Source organism: Gracilinanus agilis, chromosome 1 (genome assembly GCF_016433145.1).
Source record: "Gracilinanus agilis isolate LMUSP501 chromosome 1, AgileGrace, whole genome shotgun sequence".
In the NCBI taxonomy this organism is placed as follows: Eukaryota; Metazoa; Chordata; class Mammalia; order Didelphimorphia; family Didelphidae; genus Gracilinanus; species Gracilinanus agilis.
Window position 1 is genome coordinate 97,243,843 of NC_058130.1, and position 18,544 is coordinate 97,262,386.

General features: G+C 36.9%; 1 protein-coding gene across 1 annotated transcript in view; it reads left to right on the forward strand.

The window, feature by feature from the left end:
* The first annotated feature begins 13,075 nt into the window (after positions 1 to 13,075).
* Positions 13,076 to 18,544, forward strand: part of LOC123247965 (tubulin delta chain-like) — a 45,242-nt gene continuing 39,773 nt past the window's right edge. Inside the window, exons 1-2 of the mRNA XM_044677088.1 lie at positions 13,076 to 13,179; positions 15,929 to 16,024. Coding sequence (XP_044533023.1) covers positions 13,076 to 13,179; positions 15,929 to 16,024 — 200 coding nt within the window. The remainder of the gene's footprint in view (positions 13,180 to 15,928; positions 16,025 to 18,544) is intronic.

Consider the following 18,544-nt stretch of genomic DNA (forward strand, 5'->3'; position numbering starts at 1 on the left):
TGTTTTTTGTTGTTGTTGTTTTATTGCCCCACAAATCACATTTGACTGTGAGCATTGGTGATTAGAAGGACTTTATGGACCAAATGGTAAGTTGTTGAAGAGGATGTTTTTGCCTACATAGAGCAAGAAAAGGAACTTTTGCTGAAAAGCCATATAATTCCATTTTGACTAAGACCTTTTAGCACCAATCCCTGTTACCCACAGAGAACAAAGAAAATGTAGAATAACTTACAGAAGGACTGCTAGGTGTGTTTACAAAACCAGTGAAATGTTTATAGGAGAACAGGTTTCATGTTACCCTCTTCCTTCAACATTTGGTCCCAAATATTTTATTTTGTTCCTGAATTATATGAAAAAAGCTATTTTTAACCTTTGATTTTTAAAAAACTCTTAAAAGTTGGAGCCAAACTCTCCCCCTCCCTCCCTCCCTTCTCCCCCTCCCCGAGATTTGGTACTAAAGATTCTAGTGAGAGAATCCTGCATGTAAGACCAAATCACCATTATTGGAAAAGGAATGGAAATACTCCCCAGTGAGCCCAGTCCTTCTGAATACAGCAATGCACTCTGCAAAGTAGGATTTACTTAAGAGAAACGTTAATGTACCCTGAGTAAAAAGGGAAACTAGAAAGCTTTGAAAGCTAGAAAGATGACTTTATGTATTGAGGAACTCGTGAAAGAGTTTTCACCCAGGACAGTTTGGTTTCTCACCTGAGGTTGAGGGGGTGACTTTCAATGGATCCCAGATCCTTAATGCTGGGAAGAGTTCTATGTGCCAGGAGACTGCTGTAGGGACTCAAGCTTTCCTTTGAAGTTAATTATTAAACCTGCTGCTCTGCAAGGTCCCCTTGGTGGGAAAGAAAGAGCTTGAAGTGTCTCAAGCCCCTCCCCCTTCTCTGACCCAGATTTGTTTGCAAACACCAAATCAAATCGGTTAGGCTTATCATCTGGAGTGAGGGGTGGCTTCTAGTCAATTCTAGGTTCTACATCCCTTCAGGGAGAACTCTGTGTATTCTGGGAAGCTCTGTATGGTACAGATTTCTTTCCTAGATAGGAAAACAAAAATGTCTTTCTTTTTTTTCCTTATTCTTGCCCCTTTATGTTGAAAAGGCCATTACTGAGCACTTATTGGGTGCTAAGCAATAATCTTTGATGTGTTTGGGTTATTGTATCTGCATAACTTAGTATTTAGGGATAATTGTGATTTTTGCTCAGACATGTGGGATTGTTTATAAGAGTGCTACATTGACTATTTTGTTTTTATTTAATTATTTTTAAACCCTTGCCTTCCATCTTATAATCAATACTATGTATTGGTTCTAAGGCAGAAGAGCAGTAAGGGCTAGGCAGTGGGGGTTATATCCAGGGTCACACAGCTAGGAAGTATCTGAGGTCATATTTGAACCCAGGACCTCCCATCTCTAGGCCTGGCTCTCAATCCACTGAGCCACCTAGCTGTCCCCTGCATTGACTATTTTAGATCCTTTCCTGTATGGCACTAGGGAAGCAAGTGAAGAGACAATGGTTAGGCCTTTCCAGTATCCCAGATGACTCATGGCTAATTTGCTGAGGATGGGGTAGTAAGGAGAGAATATAATAGGGAACTGATCAATAAGTTGAATACTTATGAACCTATACAGTGATTAGTCCCTAGTCAAAGGTATATCTATTGCCCATAATATGGGACTAGATAGTGTTTCTTATTTAAATTATGATGTCACAATTTCACTTTTCCATTATTATAGATCTATTTTCTGTGTTTTTTAAATAAAAACATCTTATTTGTATTGACATTTTTATTTTAGAATCATCTTCATTTTCAAATATGTCCCTTTCATTTCCCTAACCCAATGAACAAAGATTTTTAAAAGAGAAAAAAAAGCAGTTCAGCAAAACCAATGAACACAACTGTGCTTGATTGATATGCTATGCTCCCTACCTCTAAAAAAAAAAGAGTACATTTTCTCATCTATATTTTGGGGCCAATCTTGCTCATTATAATTCTAAAGTCTATTTTAATTTTTGTTGTTCTTTCCTTTTTAGACTCTTATAGTTATTGTTTTCCTAATTCCTTTAACTTCACTCTTTATCAGTTCATATAAATCTACAAGATCTATTTTTATAGCACTATGGGTAGATCTGAGAGGAAAATACTGTTGAGAATTTTAGTATTGCTGCCATTTACCTGAAAGTTATATAAATTTGTTAGAGTTTGCAACATCAAGCAGAGGAACCAATTATAGCCCCCTTGCTATCAGATTAGTTCCCGTTTTATCTATTTGCAAAATTCCAGCTTGAGATATTAGCTTTAGCCTCTAGTATTTACTCATCAGTTAATTATTTGACCTGATCATTATTTTTCCCAAATCATTGCATTTTCCCTTTCTGCAGCTGATTCTTTGATGTGTAAATCTTTACCTTCCCCTTTGCCCTCTGTAAAATTTCAACCGTATATTCATTCTGACTTGTAACTAAAACCTTTAAAAGGTTGCTGATCTGAGGGACTTATGACAAAGAATGCTATCTACCTCCAGAGAAAGAACTGTTAGGGTCAGAATTGCAAATCAAAACATGCAATTTTTCACTTTAGTTTATTTGGAGTTTTGTTTTATATGATTATTCTCTTACAAAAATGATCAATATGGAAATATGTTTTGTATGATAATACATGTATAACCCAGATTGAATTGGTTGCCAGCTCTGGAAGGAGGGAGGGAAGGAAGGAAGGGAGAATTTGGGTCATTTAATTTTGGAAAACTTGTGTGGAAATTTGTTATTACATGTAATTGGTAAAATAAAATAGCTTTATAATGAAAAAAGGTTGCTGAAAATGTTATTCAGGGTCCATTGGTTTTTGTACACTATGGAACTATGATCCAAGCATATAATAAGTTGATTATTCAAAATATCTCTGCATTGATAAGTATAATTGTCAGCAGTACTCATCAACAAATCCCTGAATATTTTTATATCAATACAATATTAATTGTTGGAAAATTACCTGCAGGGCAAATATTGCTTTGTGCACAGATCTTTGTATGGGGTTGTCCCCTCCCTCCTCATTTGAGTACAAGTTCCTATATTGAGACCTGATGTAAAGCATACCCCATAGTGATTTTGGTCCCAAAGTCCTAGGAAAACTATAACATCTTCAGTTAAAGGCTCATTGCAATCTCTCAGTAGTACCAATGGTCAAGAGCTGGCACTCTTTCTCAAAGAGGAGTAACCATTGGAGAGTCTTTGTGGATAAAAGGTCAAAAAACAGTGAGACTGAGTCAAAGTGGTGAGTGCTGGGGGACAAGGTAATAGCATGAAGAGCCACATAACTATCCAGGAGCAGAGGGACAGCAAAGAGCCACAGTGGTAAATAATGTGAATGAGCCCTGAATTTTCCCCTTTCTGGATTGCCTCCAGAGAATGACTGTGAGCCATAGGAATGACATGGGTCTCTATTCTTGTGGAGGAAAATGGGAGGATCAACTGGAAAAGGGAAAGAGGGTTCTCCTGACCTAGGGAATTCAGGTCTAAGTGCTTCCTATATTCTTTGCTATATAAATAATGCCTGGGCATTATTTGGGATTTATGATCCTGAATGCTTTTAAAAGGGGTGGATGCTATTCACTAAAGTTTCCAGGTTACATCTGATTGGAGACAAATGAGCCAGAGAGAAAGTTCCCCCAAGTGACTCTGGTCCTTTGCATTAGGAAGGTAGCCTCTGACCCAAGGAACTATAAGGACAAGAGTTAAAGAATTTCAGCTCAAAATGAGAAATCTTTTTTGCTCATTTGAAGGAGAGTAGAATGGTACATTTCACAAACTTTGCTGGTTCATAAAACTGGATCTGAGGGGGAGGAATAAAAGACAATCTTTTGAACCTTTAAAAAAAGACACTGCAAATGATGTCATAGGAATTCCCTACGGTACTTACAGCACTTACAATCACAAAATTTCCTCAAACATTTCTTAGTCCTCTATCTTACTGACCCTCTTCTGTTTCTTTCTTTAAAAATTTTTTTAAATTTTTAAATTTTAAATTAAAATTGTTTTAATCCCTGCAATTGAGAACATGAGATAAACAAAACCCATTATATAGTCAATCAAAACATTTCTAAATTGGTCATGTGTCCCTTCCTCCCTGACCCTGCCTCAAATTTGTCTCATTCTGCATTCTGATTTCTTTGCCTCTCTATCAGAAAATGGGTAGCATATTTCATCATCAGTCCTCTGGAATCCTAGACAGATATCATTTTAATATGAGTTCAGCATGATAGTATTAGCATAATAACATTTCATCACATTTATTTGCCATAATTTATTAATCTAGTTCCCAGTTTATAGGCATCCCTTCAGATAACCATTTGTTGACACCTGAAAAACAGCTATAAATATTTTTGTATATCCTTAGAGTTTATTTTACTTAAGACTAATCTCTTCTTTAATTTACTCTATGTCTAATTCCCCTATCCCACAGCCTTTCTCTTTCCCTTCTATTTCCCTTCTGAGTGAAATGTATTTCAGTACACAAGTGAGTATGTATATAAGTAAGTAGTTTAGTTCTTCCTTCTTTTGACTAGTTCAGATGAGAGTGAAGTTTGAGTATCAGCTGTTCTCTCCCCCACAAAGCCTCTTCTCCTTACTGATATAGATAGCTACTTGTACACTCTGATTACTCGAGCTAATTTTCTCTAATCTTCATCTCCCTCAATCCCCCTCCCCCCATTCCTCTTTCTTTCCATTCTTAAGATCATCAGGACCTAACAGAACCATTCCAAGGCCTTATCTATGAATCCAGATGAAAACAAGGTTTAATGGGAGCACATGTATTATCTCCCCATATTTGAATGTAAACAATTTATCCTTGTTTAGTCCTTTATCATTGTTAATTCATGTTTACTTTTTTATGCTTCTCTTCACTCCTGTTTTTGAACTTCATAGTTTCTTTGCATTACTGGTCATTTTATCAGGAATTCTTGATAATCCTCTTTTCCATTAAAAGACCATTTCCCCCCATTTAATATTATATTTGTTTTAATTGGATAAGTTATTCTTGGCTGCAAGTCCATATTCCTTATCTTCTGGGATATTCCAAGTTCTCTGCTCTTTATATATAGTGGCTTCTAAATCATGTATAATCCTCTCTGTGCCTCCTTGGTACTTGAATCTTTTCTTTCCAGCTGCTTACAGTGTTGTTATTTCTATTGTTGTTTCTATCAACCTAGAAGCTTCGGATTTTGGCTATAATGTTTCTGGGAGTTTCATTTTGGGGTTTCTTTCAGAGTGTGACCATTGCATTCTTTCTACTTTGCCTTGAGGTTCTAAGAGATGTTAATACTTTTCTTGAAAGATTTCTTGAAATATGTCTGAGCTCTTTATTGGTCATGACATTGAGATAAATCAGTTATTCTTAATTTTATTCCTCTTTGATCTGTCTTTCAGATCAGTTGTTTCTGCTATGAGATATCTTACATTTTCTTCTATTTTCTTTAGCCTTTAGTCCTTAGTTTTAATATTTCTTGTTGCCTAATAAAGTCATTGGCTTCTCTTGGTCCATTCTCATTTTCAGGGATTGTGTTGCTTAGGCAAGGTTTTGTATGTACAGTGCCAAACTGTTAATTCCCTTTTCAATTTTTTTCTTCAATAGCTCTGATTTCTCTTCCTCTTCCCTTCTAGTGCTCTCATTTCTTTCATCTCTTCCAGGAATTCTTGAGTTTGTGCCCAAGCTGTGTTTTTCTCTGAGAGATCTCTGAGGTAGATATTTTGGAGTCATTCTCTTCTTTTTCATTTGTGTTTTGATTATCCGGGCCACTATAATATACTTCATTATGGTGAGTTCTATTTTTGTTTGCCCATCCTTCTGCCCTACTTCCTGACTTCAGACTTAATGTTGGGACTGGGCTCTTCAGCACTGTATGGAAGGTCTCACCTTTGTTCTGTTGCTGTTTTATTGGGGCTTTTGAGAATTGTGTTTCAGGATCTCAGGAACAGGCTAGGGAACCTGAAAACTTTTAGTGCTCCCAAAGTGGGCTCATCCAGGGCAAAGTCTTATCACTGCCTATTAGGTCTGGTCTTTGCAAATTCTTGATCTGGTAGAATCTGTGCGAAAAGAGACTCCTACTAGTCTCTGCCTCTGTCAGTCAGCCAAGAAATTCTGTTGGCTCAGTGGCAGAATTGTAGGCTCTCTTAGGGCCTGGAAATTTCTGCTTTAGGTATTCTTCTGCAGGCTGAAATGGATTCTGAGAGTAACACTCTGATCTGAGTCTGGGTCTAAACTAAATCATTGCTGCCAGTAGCTTCTGAACTTCTTCCTTTCTTGGAATATCACCCAGGGCCTCCAGACTCTGGAAATCCACCTCTTTGTGGTAGGCTCTTTTCTCACTCTACCTTGGATCTGTCACCCAGAACTGGATACTGCTGCCAGTAGGCACCTGTCCCCATCATAGTATCCTGTTATGGGTCTGGAAGGTCCCCAGTATGGCCTGGTATCTTCTTTTGCATGGCTGCACAGCTTCTCCCTGTGTGCTAGAATATTCTAAAAAAGGTCACAATCCATCCTTGTTGTTCACAGACCTATCTGTCTTCTATGCTGTGCTGAGTTGGATAAATGACTCATTGTGACTTTTTCTGGATTTCTCCATCAAGTTTTGGTCTGCTATATTTTCTAAATCTATTTAGAGGAATTTGTGGAGGTGAACCCACCATAATACTTTCTATCATTCTGCCATCTTGGCTGTGCCTTTCCTCTCCACTCCTTTTTTTATTTAATGACAAAAATGGTGCCTTGTGCACCACTGTTTATCCTTTCTTCCCCTTTTTTGTTGGTTAGAAAGAGAGTATTAGATTGAAATTATGAGAGAAATAAGTAAAAGTGAAGTTTTTTGTTAGAATAAAATTCCTCAGCTCCCTGTGTTATTTATATAACATATATGTACATATATATTATATATATATATATATATATAAGAACTATGGACTTGGACTAAGATCAAAACCTGTCTCTGCTACTTACTAAATAGGAGATCTTGTATGGAGCCCTATGTGGTAGAGTAGATAGATTACCAGGTGAGGAGTCAAGAAAACTCATCTTCCTGAATTCAAATCTGGCCTCAGATACTTACTAGCTGCATCAGCCCGGGCAAATCATTTACCTTTGTTTGCTTTAGTTTCCTCATCTTTAAAATGAGCTGGAGAAGGAAATGGCAAGCTACTCTAATTTCTGGCAAGAAAACCCCAAATGGGGTTATAAAGAGTCAGATATGACTGAAACATGGGTCCCTAAGTTAATCTAATTTGAGATATATAAAATCCTTATCACTGGCCTTATGTAAGGGTTAAAATAGGGGTTCGACAAAATAAGAGAGCAGCTTTTAATAACAAGTTTTAATGAGAATATAGTAGAGTTGTAAATTAATATTATCCCTTTAAGCCAGAGAAAAGAAAACTTCTAGCAGCTTTTAACAATTAACAATTTAGTTTTATTAAAATAGCGATAGTAAAAGAATATAGTAAAATGAATATAGTAAAGTACAGAAATATAGGAAAGAGGTAGAGAAAGAAATTTCCTAATGTCTAAACTAATTATCATATAACTACCTATAATTACTGTCTAAAATTGTCTATATCTACCTATAACTGCCTTTAACTACCACTAATAACAACCAATCCACAAAGTTCCAAACCAATCAAAACCAACCCAATCAATGTTTAATCCAGCCTTAATTAGGTCTGTCAATGAAGACCAGTCACCTCCCAAAAAGTTCAAGAAAGAAAAAAACCCAACAGCCCAAACTAAAAGCCCAAAACCAAAAAAGCCAAAAGCCCTCTAAAGGCTAAAGCCAAAAGCCCTCTCAGTAAGTTCAGGCCTGCCTTTATATTCCAGCAACTAAACACCAACCACCAACCCAACACACTCCCAGCACCTAACTGTCAGCAACTGACTCCTGACCAACTGACACTGGCCCCTTTTATCTCCCCTTCTTACATCACTTCCTGTCTCTCTGGATTCTACTTCCTTTCACTGCAGGCTGGTTAATCCCTACATATTTCTGTGGTAAGAGGACCTCCAGGTTCCACATTAAATTAGAGAAAAGGATTCCTTTTTTCACTTATCTATCTCTGCTTTGTGCACATCTCTTCAATTTTTCTTAGATTTATTCTGTATTGGAATCTTAAATTCTGAAGGCCAAAGGGCAATTATCTAACTTAGCCCTTTTCTGACTAAGAAACTATCCTACAGTATACCCAAGGAGTAATCAATAAGCCTTTGTTTGCAACATACCAGTAAACAGGAACCCACTTCCTCCTGACAACTCACTCCACTCTTTGATAGCCATACTTTTTCTTTTTTTTAATAACCCTTACCTTCCATCTTAGAATCAATACTGGGTATTGGGTCTAAGGCAGAAGAGTGGTAAGGTATAGGCAATGGGGGTTAAGTGACTTGCCCAGGGTCACACAGCTAGGAAGTGTCTCAGGCCAGATTTGAATCTAGGACCTCCTGTCTCTAGGCCTGACTCTCTACCCACTGTCTCCCCAGTGATAACCATAATTATTAAGAATTTTTTTTTAAAAGTTTCTCCTGACATCAAGCTTACATTTGTGTTTCTTGTACTCCTTGCTCTGCTCCCTGGGGCCAAACAGAACAAGCTCATCCTTTTTCCACCATGACAGCCCTTCAAATACCTAGAGATAGCTATCATGTCCTCCATTTCCACTCAAGTCTTTTCTTCTTCAGGCTAAACATCTCTATTTTCTAAAATTATCCTTGTATGGCATAACCTTGAGGTCCTTCACAATTCTGGTTGTTATCCTCTAGACATTCCTAACTTGTTAATTTCTTTCCTGAAGTAGTATTTTAAAAAATATTACAATGTCCTTATCCTCTAATATATCAATTTCCACTTTGTAGGTATAGACTTCTTTTGAAAATGATAAAATTATAACATTTGAGAGTTGGAAAATGAAACAGACTAATCTTACATATGGAAAAGTGTCTACACATGGAAAAATTCATAGTTCTTAGGGAACTCAGAAACAACTAAATCTGAGGTTCTTAACCTAGAATCTGTGGCCTTTTTTTAAAACATATACTTTGATGGCTGTTTTTCAAGATAACCATTTCCTTTGCAATCTTAAGTATATATATTTAAATTATTTATTTATTTTTAAGCCCTTACCTTCCATCTTAGAATCAATACTATATATTGGTTCTAAGACAAAAGAACAGTAAGGGCTAGGCAATGGGAACCAAAATGACTTGCCCAGGGTCATACAATTAGGAAGTGTGTGAAGCCAAATTTGAACTCAGGATCTCCCATCTCTCAGCCTGGCTCTCAATCCATTGAGTCACCTAGCTGCCCCCCCACCCAAATTATTCTGAGAAGGGGTTCATAGACTTTTTCAGACTACTGACAGATTACATGACACAAAATAGATTAAAAGCCCCTATTTGGTCTAGGCCAACCCCTTTTGTCTATAAATGAGGAAACTCAAAACCAGGGTGATTAAGTATGGCCCAAGAAAAAGTCACTGAATAGCAGAGTCAATATTAAGAATCATATCCTACAACTCCAAACCCAGTTCTCTTTCTACCATACTAAGCCATAATTCTGGGTTTAACTATGAAGCTACAAGATCTGAGAATGATGAGTTGGCATCCCAGTTTGGCCACTAACTTATTTTGTAACTACACATATCCCTTTCTTTTCTTCTGCTTCAGTTTCCCTAATGCAAAGATGGGTACCATTGGATGCATGCTCACCATGCTTAGTAAAATGGTGCTCCCTCCTCTTTTTTTGCAGATAGGTTGGGAGATACAGAGCTTAACACTATGAGATGCACACTTTCCAGCACTAGGCACACAGATGGATTAGAAAGGTCAGTGACTGTTTCTCAGGGAGACATAAGCAGAATCCATAGAAACTCTTTTCCTGAAGATTTGGCACAGACTAGAGTCAAAGAATTCGAGGCATAGTTCAGAGATCCAGAGAGACATGAGAAGTCCTTGAGGGAAGTCACTGAACTTAAGCTATAGTATAGGGCATATGGAGGGCAGCTATCTATCTCCTGGCTGAATCTAATCATAGGAGGAAATATAGGGAAAATCAATATCTTCCTAATTTTAAGAGATTTGACCTGACCTTCCATCACCTTTTCCCCACTGGAAGAGCTAGCTTCTCTCCATCTAAGACAAAGATGGATTAATAATTAATAACTCATATTTCTATATCACCCCAAGGTTTATAAAATCATTTAATCTCTTCACAACAGCCAATTAAGTAATGGTATCAATATTGTTGCCTTTTTTAACCTATGGGAAAGAAGTTAAATGACTTACCTGATAATAGCTACCATTTATAAAATGCTTTAAGGTAACAAAGCATTTGATCCTCATAATAATCCTGAGAGGTAGGTGCTATTGTTATCCCCATTTTTCAGATGAGGAAACTGAGGCAGTCAGCAGTTAAGTGACTTTCTCAGGGTCACACAGTAAGTGAAATGAGATTGGATTATTTTTTTAAACTCTTACCTTCCATCTTAGAATCAATACTGTGTATTGATTCCAAGGCAGAAGAATAACAAGGGCTACGCCAGGGGTTGGCAACATATGGCTCTCGAGCCATATCTGGCTCTTTTTGCAGGAGCCATAAAGTCAATTTTTTTTTCAGGCGCTGTTACAGGAGTGAACACTGTACGACTCTCACGGCCAAAAAGGTTGCTGACCCCTGGGCTAGGTAATGAGGGTCAAGTGACTTGCGCAGGGTTACACAGCTAGGAAGTGTCTAAGGCCAGATTTGAATCTAGGACCTTCTGTCTCTAAGCCCATGTCTCATTCTACTGAGCCACCCAGCTGCCTCACTGAGGTTGTATTTTGAACTCCGATCTTCCTGATTCCAGGTCCAACTACTATGCCCCTTCATTGCCTTCACCTAAGGTCATAGTAATTTTCAGAGTGGGCATTGAACCCCAATTCACAGATCAAGATTAGCTTGTGGCAGTTCTCCCTGTAGGGTTTGCTTATAATATTTTTTAGCTATTTTATTTTATTTGGTCTCCATATCCTGGCTGCAACACTTAGCAGCTGTGTAATGTTTGGGAGTTGGTTTTTAACTCCTGTCATTTTGAGGCACTTTTTTTTTAGTTAATTTATTTTATTTAGAATATTTTCCCATGTTTACATGATTCATGTTCTTTCCCTCTCTCCAACCCCGCCCATATCCAACACACAATTCCACTAGGTTTTACATGTACCATTGATCAAGACCTATTTCCATATTATTGGTAGTTGCACTAGGGTGATTGTTTAGAGTCTACATCTCCAATAATATCCCCATCAACCCATGCGTTCAAGCAGTTGTTTTTCTTTAGTGTTTCCACTCCCACAGTTCTTCCTCTGGATGTGAATAGCGTTCTTTCTCATAACTCCCTCAGCATTGTTATGGATCATTGCATTGCTGCTAGTAGAGAAGTCTGTTATGTTCAATTGTACCACGGTGTATCAGTCTCTGTGTACAATGTTCTCCTGGTTCTGCTCCTTTCACTCTGCATCAATTCCTGGAGGTCTTTCCAGTTCACATGGAATTCCTCCAGTTTATTATTCCTTTGTGCACAATAGTATTCCATCACCAACAGATACCCCAATTTGTTTAGCCATTCCCCAGTTGAAGGACATTCCCTCATTTTCCAATTTTTTGCCACCACAAAGAGTGCAGCTATAAATATTTTTGTACAAGCCTTTTCCCCTATGATCTCTTTGGAGTATAAACCCAGCATTGGTATGCCTGGATCAAAGGGTAGACAGTCTTTTATAGCCCTTTGGGCATAGTTCCAAATTGCCATCCAGAATGGTTGGATCAATTCACAGCTCCACCAGCAATGCATTAATGTCCCAATTTTGCCACATCCCCTCCAACATTCACCACTTACCTTTGCTGTCATGTTAGCTAATCTGCTAGGTGCGAGGTGGTACCTCAGAGTTGTTTTGATTTGCATTTCTCTAATTATAAGATATTTAGAACACTTTTTCATGTGTTTGTTGATAGTTTTGAATTTTTATCTGAAAATTGTTTATTCATGTCCCTTGCCCATTTATCAATTGGGGAATGGCTTGATTTTTTTTGTACAATTACTTTAGTTCTTTATATATTTGAATAATTAGACCTTTGTCAGAGTTTTTTGTTATAAAGGTTTTTACCTAATTTGTTGCTTCCCTTCTAATTTTGGCTGCATTGGTTTTGTTTGTACAAAAACTTTTTACTTTAATGTAATCAAAATTATTTATTTTACATTTTGTAATTTTGAAGCACCTTTAAAAGATTGGTTTGGAAGGCTTCTCAGAGCAGTTTCAGCTTTCACTGCTATTAAGCTACCATCTTGGCTCTGCCCCTCAACATTTAGAAGTTGGAAAGGCCTTTTTCAGATTCAGTTTTCCTACCTGTAAAATGGGGATAATAATATTTACACTATCTGATTCATGGGGCTATAAGGAAAATGCTTAATTAAGCTTAAAGGAATATTAATAAATTATGGTTATTATTATGTAATCATAGTTATTATTCTCTAATTTGTTATAATCTTTAGTATGACTTTTTTTGTAGGTTGGCCTCTTTCGTTATTAAGAAAGTCTTTTCTTGCACCAAAGTATTCCATACTTGGGAATCTTCAACATGAACAAATAGAATTTGATTCTCACAACATCTTTATTTGAATTTTTTTCATCCCTGGACATCTCTGTAGGGTAAAGTGATTATATAACCTGTTAGTTGCCCCATTATGTGGAGTGAAAAGTCTGGTTACATTAAGTAACCTGTCCCAGGTGACAGAGATAGTGATGGGTAAGGACAAAAGACAACAGGCTTCCCCACCTCCATTTTGGGGTCTTTTATACAGTATTATTCTGATTTGTAATTATTCTGGCTTGTGATATTATATATATTTTTTAATTTTTTTCCAAGATTACATTATTCTTATTGTCTCCCTCCCCTCTCCCAGAACTAATAAGGAATTTCACTGGGTTATATGTGTATTATTTTGATATCATATTCTGAATTCTTATTTTCATTTCATCTTCTTCCCCAGGAAAATGTCTACTGTTTGGCTTCAAGTTGGACAATGTGGCAACCAGATAGCTCAGGAATTGTGGCAAAATCTAGGCCTTGTAAATGGAACCTGTGGAAAAATAGATAGGTAATATAGTTTTAATACTGCCTGAAACAACTCTAGCCTGATCCTTCATCTAATATGCCTTTGTCTCGAGCTAGCAGTTATTAGACACTTCATTTCCCCATCAGTATAGACCTGATTTCCATCTGGGGGTCTCTAGTGAAATTATAGGTTTTCTCTAATATGTAATAATTAACTTTGAATCTTCAAGTAATGACTTACTACTTTCAGTATTGGCTTTTTTTCTCATCACTTAATTCATTTTTCACATGCTCTTCATTGTTCTTAATCAGTTTTATGTCATGGACCACTTTGGCAGTCTTGTAAAGCTCATGGACCCCTTCTCAGAATAATTTTTTTAAAGGCATAAAATAAGATACATGAGATCACAAAAGAGACCAATTATATTGAAATACAGTTATCAAAATAATTAGGAAAAAACAAATAAATTTGCAAATCCCAGTTTAAGAACTTCTCTCCAGAGTGAGAATTAGAGAACCCTTCAGAAAAGCATTGACTCCATAATGGAGTTTTAACTTTAGTTCTCTGTGTATAATGAACAAACTGGCTACTTACTGGTTAGAATTCTATGGCAGCTAATAGCTACAAATTGTCAAAAATACAATTCTTTTCCAGCTGTGGCTATAGTAATGACTGGGTTCATTTCTGCTTTCATAGAGTAATTTTATCCTTGGACTCATGATGAAAAATGCTTTCCACCTCCAGATAGAGATGGGCTTGGAGTACAAATTGAAGCATATTTCTCTCTCTCTCTCTCTCTCTCTCTCTCTCTCTCTCTCTCTCTCGGTGGTGGGGAACATGGCTAATACAGAAATATGTTTTTCATGACTTCATATGTTTGAATTTTTTTTGTTTTCCTTTTTTTTTTTTGCTTTCCCAAGGAGTAAAGGAGGGTTGGAGGGAGGGAGGAAGGGAGAGATTTGGGAATGGAAAATAAAATAAAGTGAAAGTGAGGGTTTTTTTTTTTTTCATTTAAAAGGTAATTCTTTGTTTCCAGGACTGTGGCATATATGCCTACCTATAAGATATTTCACTGGACATATCTTAAAAAAAAACAAAAACTTTTACCTTCTGTCTTAATTCTAAGACACAAGGGCTAGGCACTGGGGGTTAAGTGATGAGCCCATGGTCACATAGCTAGGAGGTATCTGAGGCCATATTTGAACCCAGGACCTCCTACCTTACTCTCTAACCACTTTGCTTCCTAGCTGTTCTGTAACCTTATTTTTTAGTTTCTATTTCCTTTTTTCCTTCCTTCCTCCCTCCCTCCCTTCCTTCCTTCCTTTCTTTCTTTCTTCCTTTTTGTATTCTTATAAGTTTGACTTATTTCTCCATATATTTGAGAAATGAGCCCTTTGTCAGAAAACTTTGCTATGAAATGTTTTCCCCAGTTATTTCCCTTGTAATCTTGGTTACATTGGTTTTGCTTATACAAAACCTTTGAAATTTAATATAGTCAAAAGTATTCATTTTACATCTTGTAATGCTCTCTATTTCTTGTTTGGCCATAAATTCTTTCCTTCTTCATAGATCTGACAGGTAAACTATTCTGTTTCTCTAATTTATTTATATCACTCTTTACGTCTAAACCATATGCCCATTTTGACTTTATGTTGGTATAGGGTGTGAGATATTGGTCCATACTAAACTTCTGCCATACTATTTTCTAGTTTTCCCAACAGTTTTTGTCAAACAGTGAGTTCTTATCCCCAAAGCTAGGATCTTTGGGTTTGTCAAAAACTGGATTGCTAAGGGGCAGCTGGGTAGCTCAGTGGAGTGAGAGTCAGGCCTAGAGACAGGAGGTCCTAGGTTCAAACCCGGCCTCAGACACTTCCCAGCTGTGTGACCCTGGGCAAGTCACTTGACCCCCATTGCCCACCCTTACTACTCTTCCACCTATGAGACAATACACTGAAGTACAAGGGTTTAAAAAAAAAAAACTGGATTGCTGAGATCATTTACACCTGAATATTGTGTGTCTATCAACAAACATTTATTAAACACCTCCTTTGTGTCAGGCAGGAGATTTCAGCATGATTATACAGTATTCTCTTCCACCGAAGTTCTTTTCTGAATCTTCCTGGTAGCAAGGGGGTTTACTGAGTAGGCATTAACAGCCTGAGTAGGTGATATTAAACTTAGACTTCAATTCATTTTAACTAAATGGGTATTTATTGAGCACATATCATGTGCTAGGATATGTAAATATAAAATATATTCAAAGTATTTTGGGTGGTAGGGACAGGGTTGCTAACAACTGAGGAGATAAGGGAAGTCTTTTGTAGAGTGAGACTGGGGAGAGCAAAGTCTTGACTAAAGACAGAGATTCCAGACAGCGGAGGGGAAAAGGAAGTACATCTCTAAAGGACAAATCTATGACTAATGGATAGAGGTTACAGAGATATAGATTTCAGCACCATATTAGGAAAATTTTCCTAATAATTGGGATGGTACATAAGTATAGGGGACTGCCTAACTTTTTTCTTTATTGTGAGAGTTGAAAGGTTAACGGGAGGGAAATATTCAGAAAAGAATAAGATGTAAAAAACCAAAAAGTACCAATAAAAGTTTTTTTTTTTGTTTTCAAAAAAGGCAAACCCAAACAAAAACAACCAAATGAAATTGGAAATGGAATAAACAATGTTCTGAGGTCATGCCCAGCTGAGAGAATTGTGTACGGGTGATGCCCAGCAGGTTTGCCCATTGCAGAAGCATGTCCTTTTCACCCAAGGCTGGTTTGCTTTTCTTTCAGGAATCCCTTCTGTTCCCGTGATGGAAAACTCAGTGCTATCTGTGTGGACAGTGAGCCCAAAGTGATCAAGAAAATGCAGAAACAAATGAAGAAAGGGTAAGGGAGCCAGCTACCACTCCTCCTTCTGAGGAATGTGACTTCTATATGCAGCAGTGAGAACCACCATTATCTGTTTTTGTTATGATGGAATGACTAGTTTGGGGGTGGTATATCTTTAAAATGACAAGGATAAAAAAATCAAACAGAATCAATAAAACTCATTTTTAAAAGTGATCCCCAATCCTTTGGAATCGTACCCATTTATTTAAGTTTGTCTCTATGTCATCCTTAATTGAGTACATGTATTGGCAGAAATAGAGTTGAGCTAGTAATGTATTTAAGAACAAGAAAATAAAGTTGGACAGCCAAGTAGTACAAAAATAGCAGAAAACTTCTAGCATTTTGAGTGGATTTTCTATGGAAAAACATTCACAATATTTGCTCAAAATGCAATGGTACTAAGAGTTGCATTCATTACTTATGAAGAGACTATGTATAACAATGAGTCTTCAGATTGAAGTGACTTTGTTAAATGTAAAAAGAAATTTGAATAAATTTTTTCTAGAGAATGCTTTAGATATCTAGCATATATCTAGAATTCAGCAAGGTGTTTGACACAGTCCTTTGCAATATCTTTATAGACCAGATGGATAAATATGGGCTGTTAGATTCAAAACCATTCAATGGCTGGATCCTAAGAGTAGTAATGATGATGATCATCATATTAATAATCATCATCATCACATTTATATAGTGCTTTCAGGTTTGCAAATCACTTTCCTTGCAACAATCCCACAGGGAAAAAGTATTGCAGATATTATTATTCCCATTTTACAGATGAGGACACTGAAGCCTGGAAAGACAAGTGACTTGCCCAAGGTCACACAACTAATAAATGTCAGAACCAATATTCAAAGTTGGCTCTTTTAACTCTCAAATAAAGATGAAAATCTAGGTCATCTTGAAGGTCTCTAATGCATTGCCCCAGTTATTTGTCTTTGTTCTTATGCTATTCAACATCCCAGTGAAGGTGAGGTTGCAGAGGCTAGAATGTTAGAGTGAATAAATATAACTCAATTTGGTAGGAATCAATGTTAGTCTCGATATCAGGGCTAAAAAGATTGTTATTCAGTTGTGTCTGACTCTTTTAACTCCTGGACCATAGCTATCCATTTGGGCTTTCTTAGCAAGGATACTGGAGTGGTTTGTCATTTCCTTCTCCAGTGAATCCTTTTGTCAGGCAATTAGAGGTTAAGTGTCTTGCCCAGGGTCATAGAGCTAAGAAAGTGTCTGAGGCTGGATTTGAATTCAGATCTTCCTGACTCCAACCTTAGAACTCTATCCACTGAGCAATCTAGCTGCCTGATGATCTGAGTAAACAAAGGATGAGACAAGTAGAATGGGAGTGGGTAGAGAGTGATGTGTCTACACAATATCTTGGGGATTTTTAAAAAATTGAAGTTATAAGCTCAGTAGAGGTCATCAGTATGTTGTGACTAGAAAAACCAATACAATCAGACTTAAGTAATAGTACCAAAAAATGAAGGTGGTGATTATATTTAACTATCTTACTAAAGAATTACATTTTTATGTAAAGAAAGGAAAATTGAATGCTTAAGGATATTCCTATCACTTTCTCATTTGATCCTTTTATCTTTATTTTCTTTTGTAATTGAGAAAATTTAGAAACAGAGTTGATTTTCCCAGGGTCAGACAATTAGGACATAGAAATCTAGAACCACAGCAAATGAATGGAAAAGCTTTTAAATCTTTACTATGTTCAAAGCACTTTACTAAGCACTGGGCAATACAAATAGAAAAGCAAAATAATTTTTACTCTCAGAGAATTCACCTTTTAATAGGAGAAAACAACATGTATAGGAAGTTTCAGCTATAAGTTGTTTGATAAGACTCAGAGATCTTTAGTAGGGGCCTAACTGGCCCCTCCACTGTTCTTTTTCTTTCTTTCTTTTTTAATTATGATTGAGGCAGCTAGGAGGCTCAGTGGAAAGAGAACCAGGCCTACAGGAATTCTCTACAGGAATTCCTGGGTTCAAATTCTGCCTCAGATACTTCCTAGCTATGACCCTGGGCAAGACACTTAACCCTGATTGCCTAGTCCTTACTGCTCCTCTGCCTTGGAAATGATACTTAGTATCAATTCTGAGATAGAAGATAAGGATTTTATAAAATTATTATTATAATCAATCACAATAATTATTTGATCACAGGATACAGTTATTGATGGTTCCTCATATGAAAACTTTGGGATGTGACTGAATTCTAGTGTTTTTTCCACTGAATCTTACTATGCTAAATTTATATAGGCAGCCTATTTAGGACCACATAGTCATATAACCCAGACACTCAAACTCCCATTATCTGTTTACCCAAATTATAGAATCAAGAAAATCCAAATCTGTAAAACGATGGCAAATGTTGTAGGACTATTATTGTCATGTTCATATTTTTATTCTTTAGCATAGCAAGGAGGCCATTGGTTTGGAAAATCAAGGAGTCCCTTCCCTCCCTCCCTCCTTTTCTCCCTTCCTCTGTCCCTTCTTTCCTTCCTTCCTT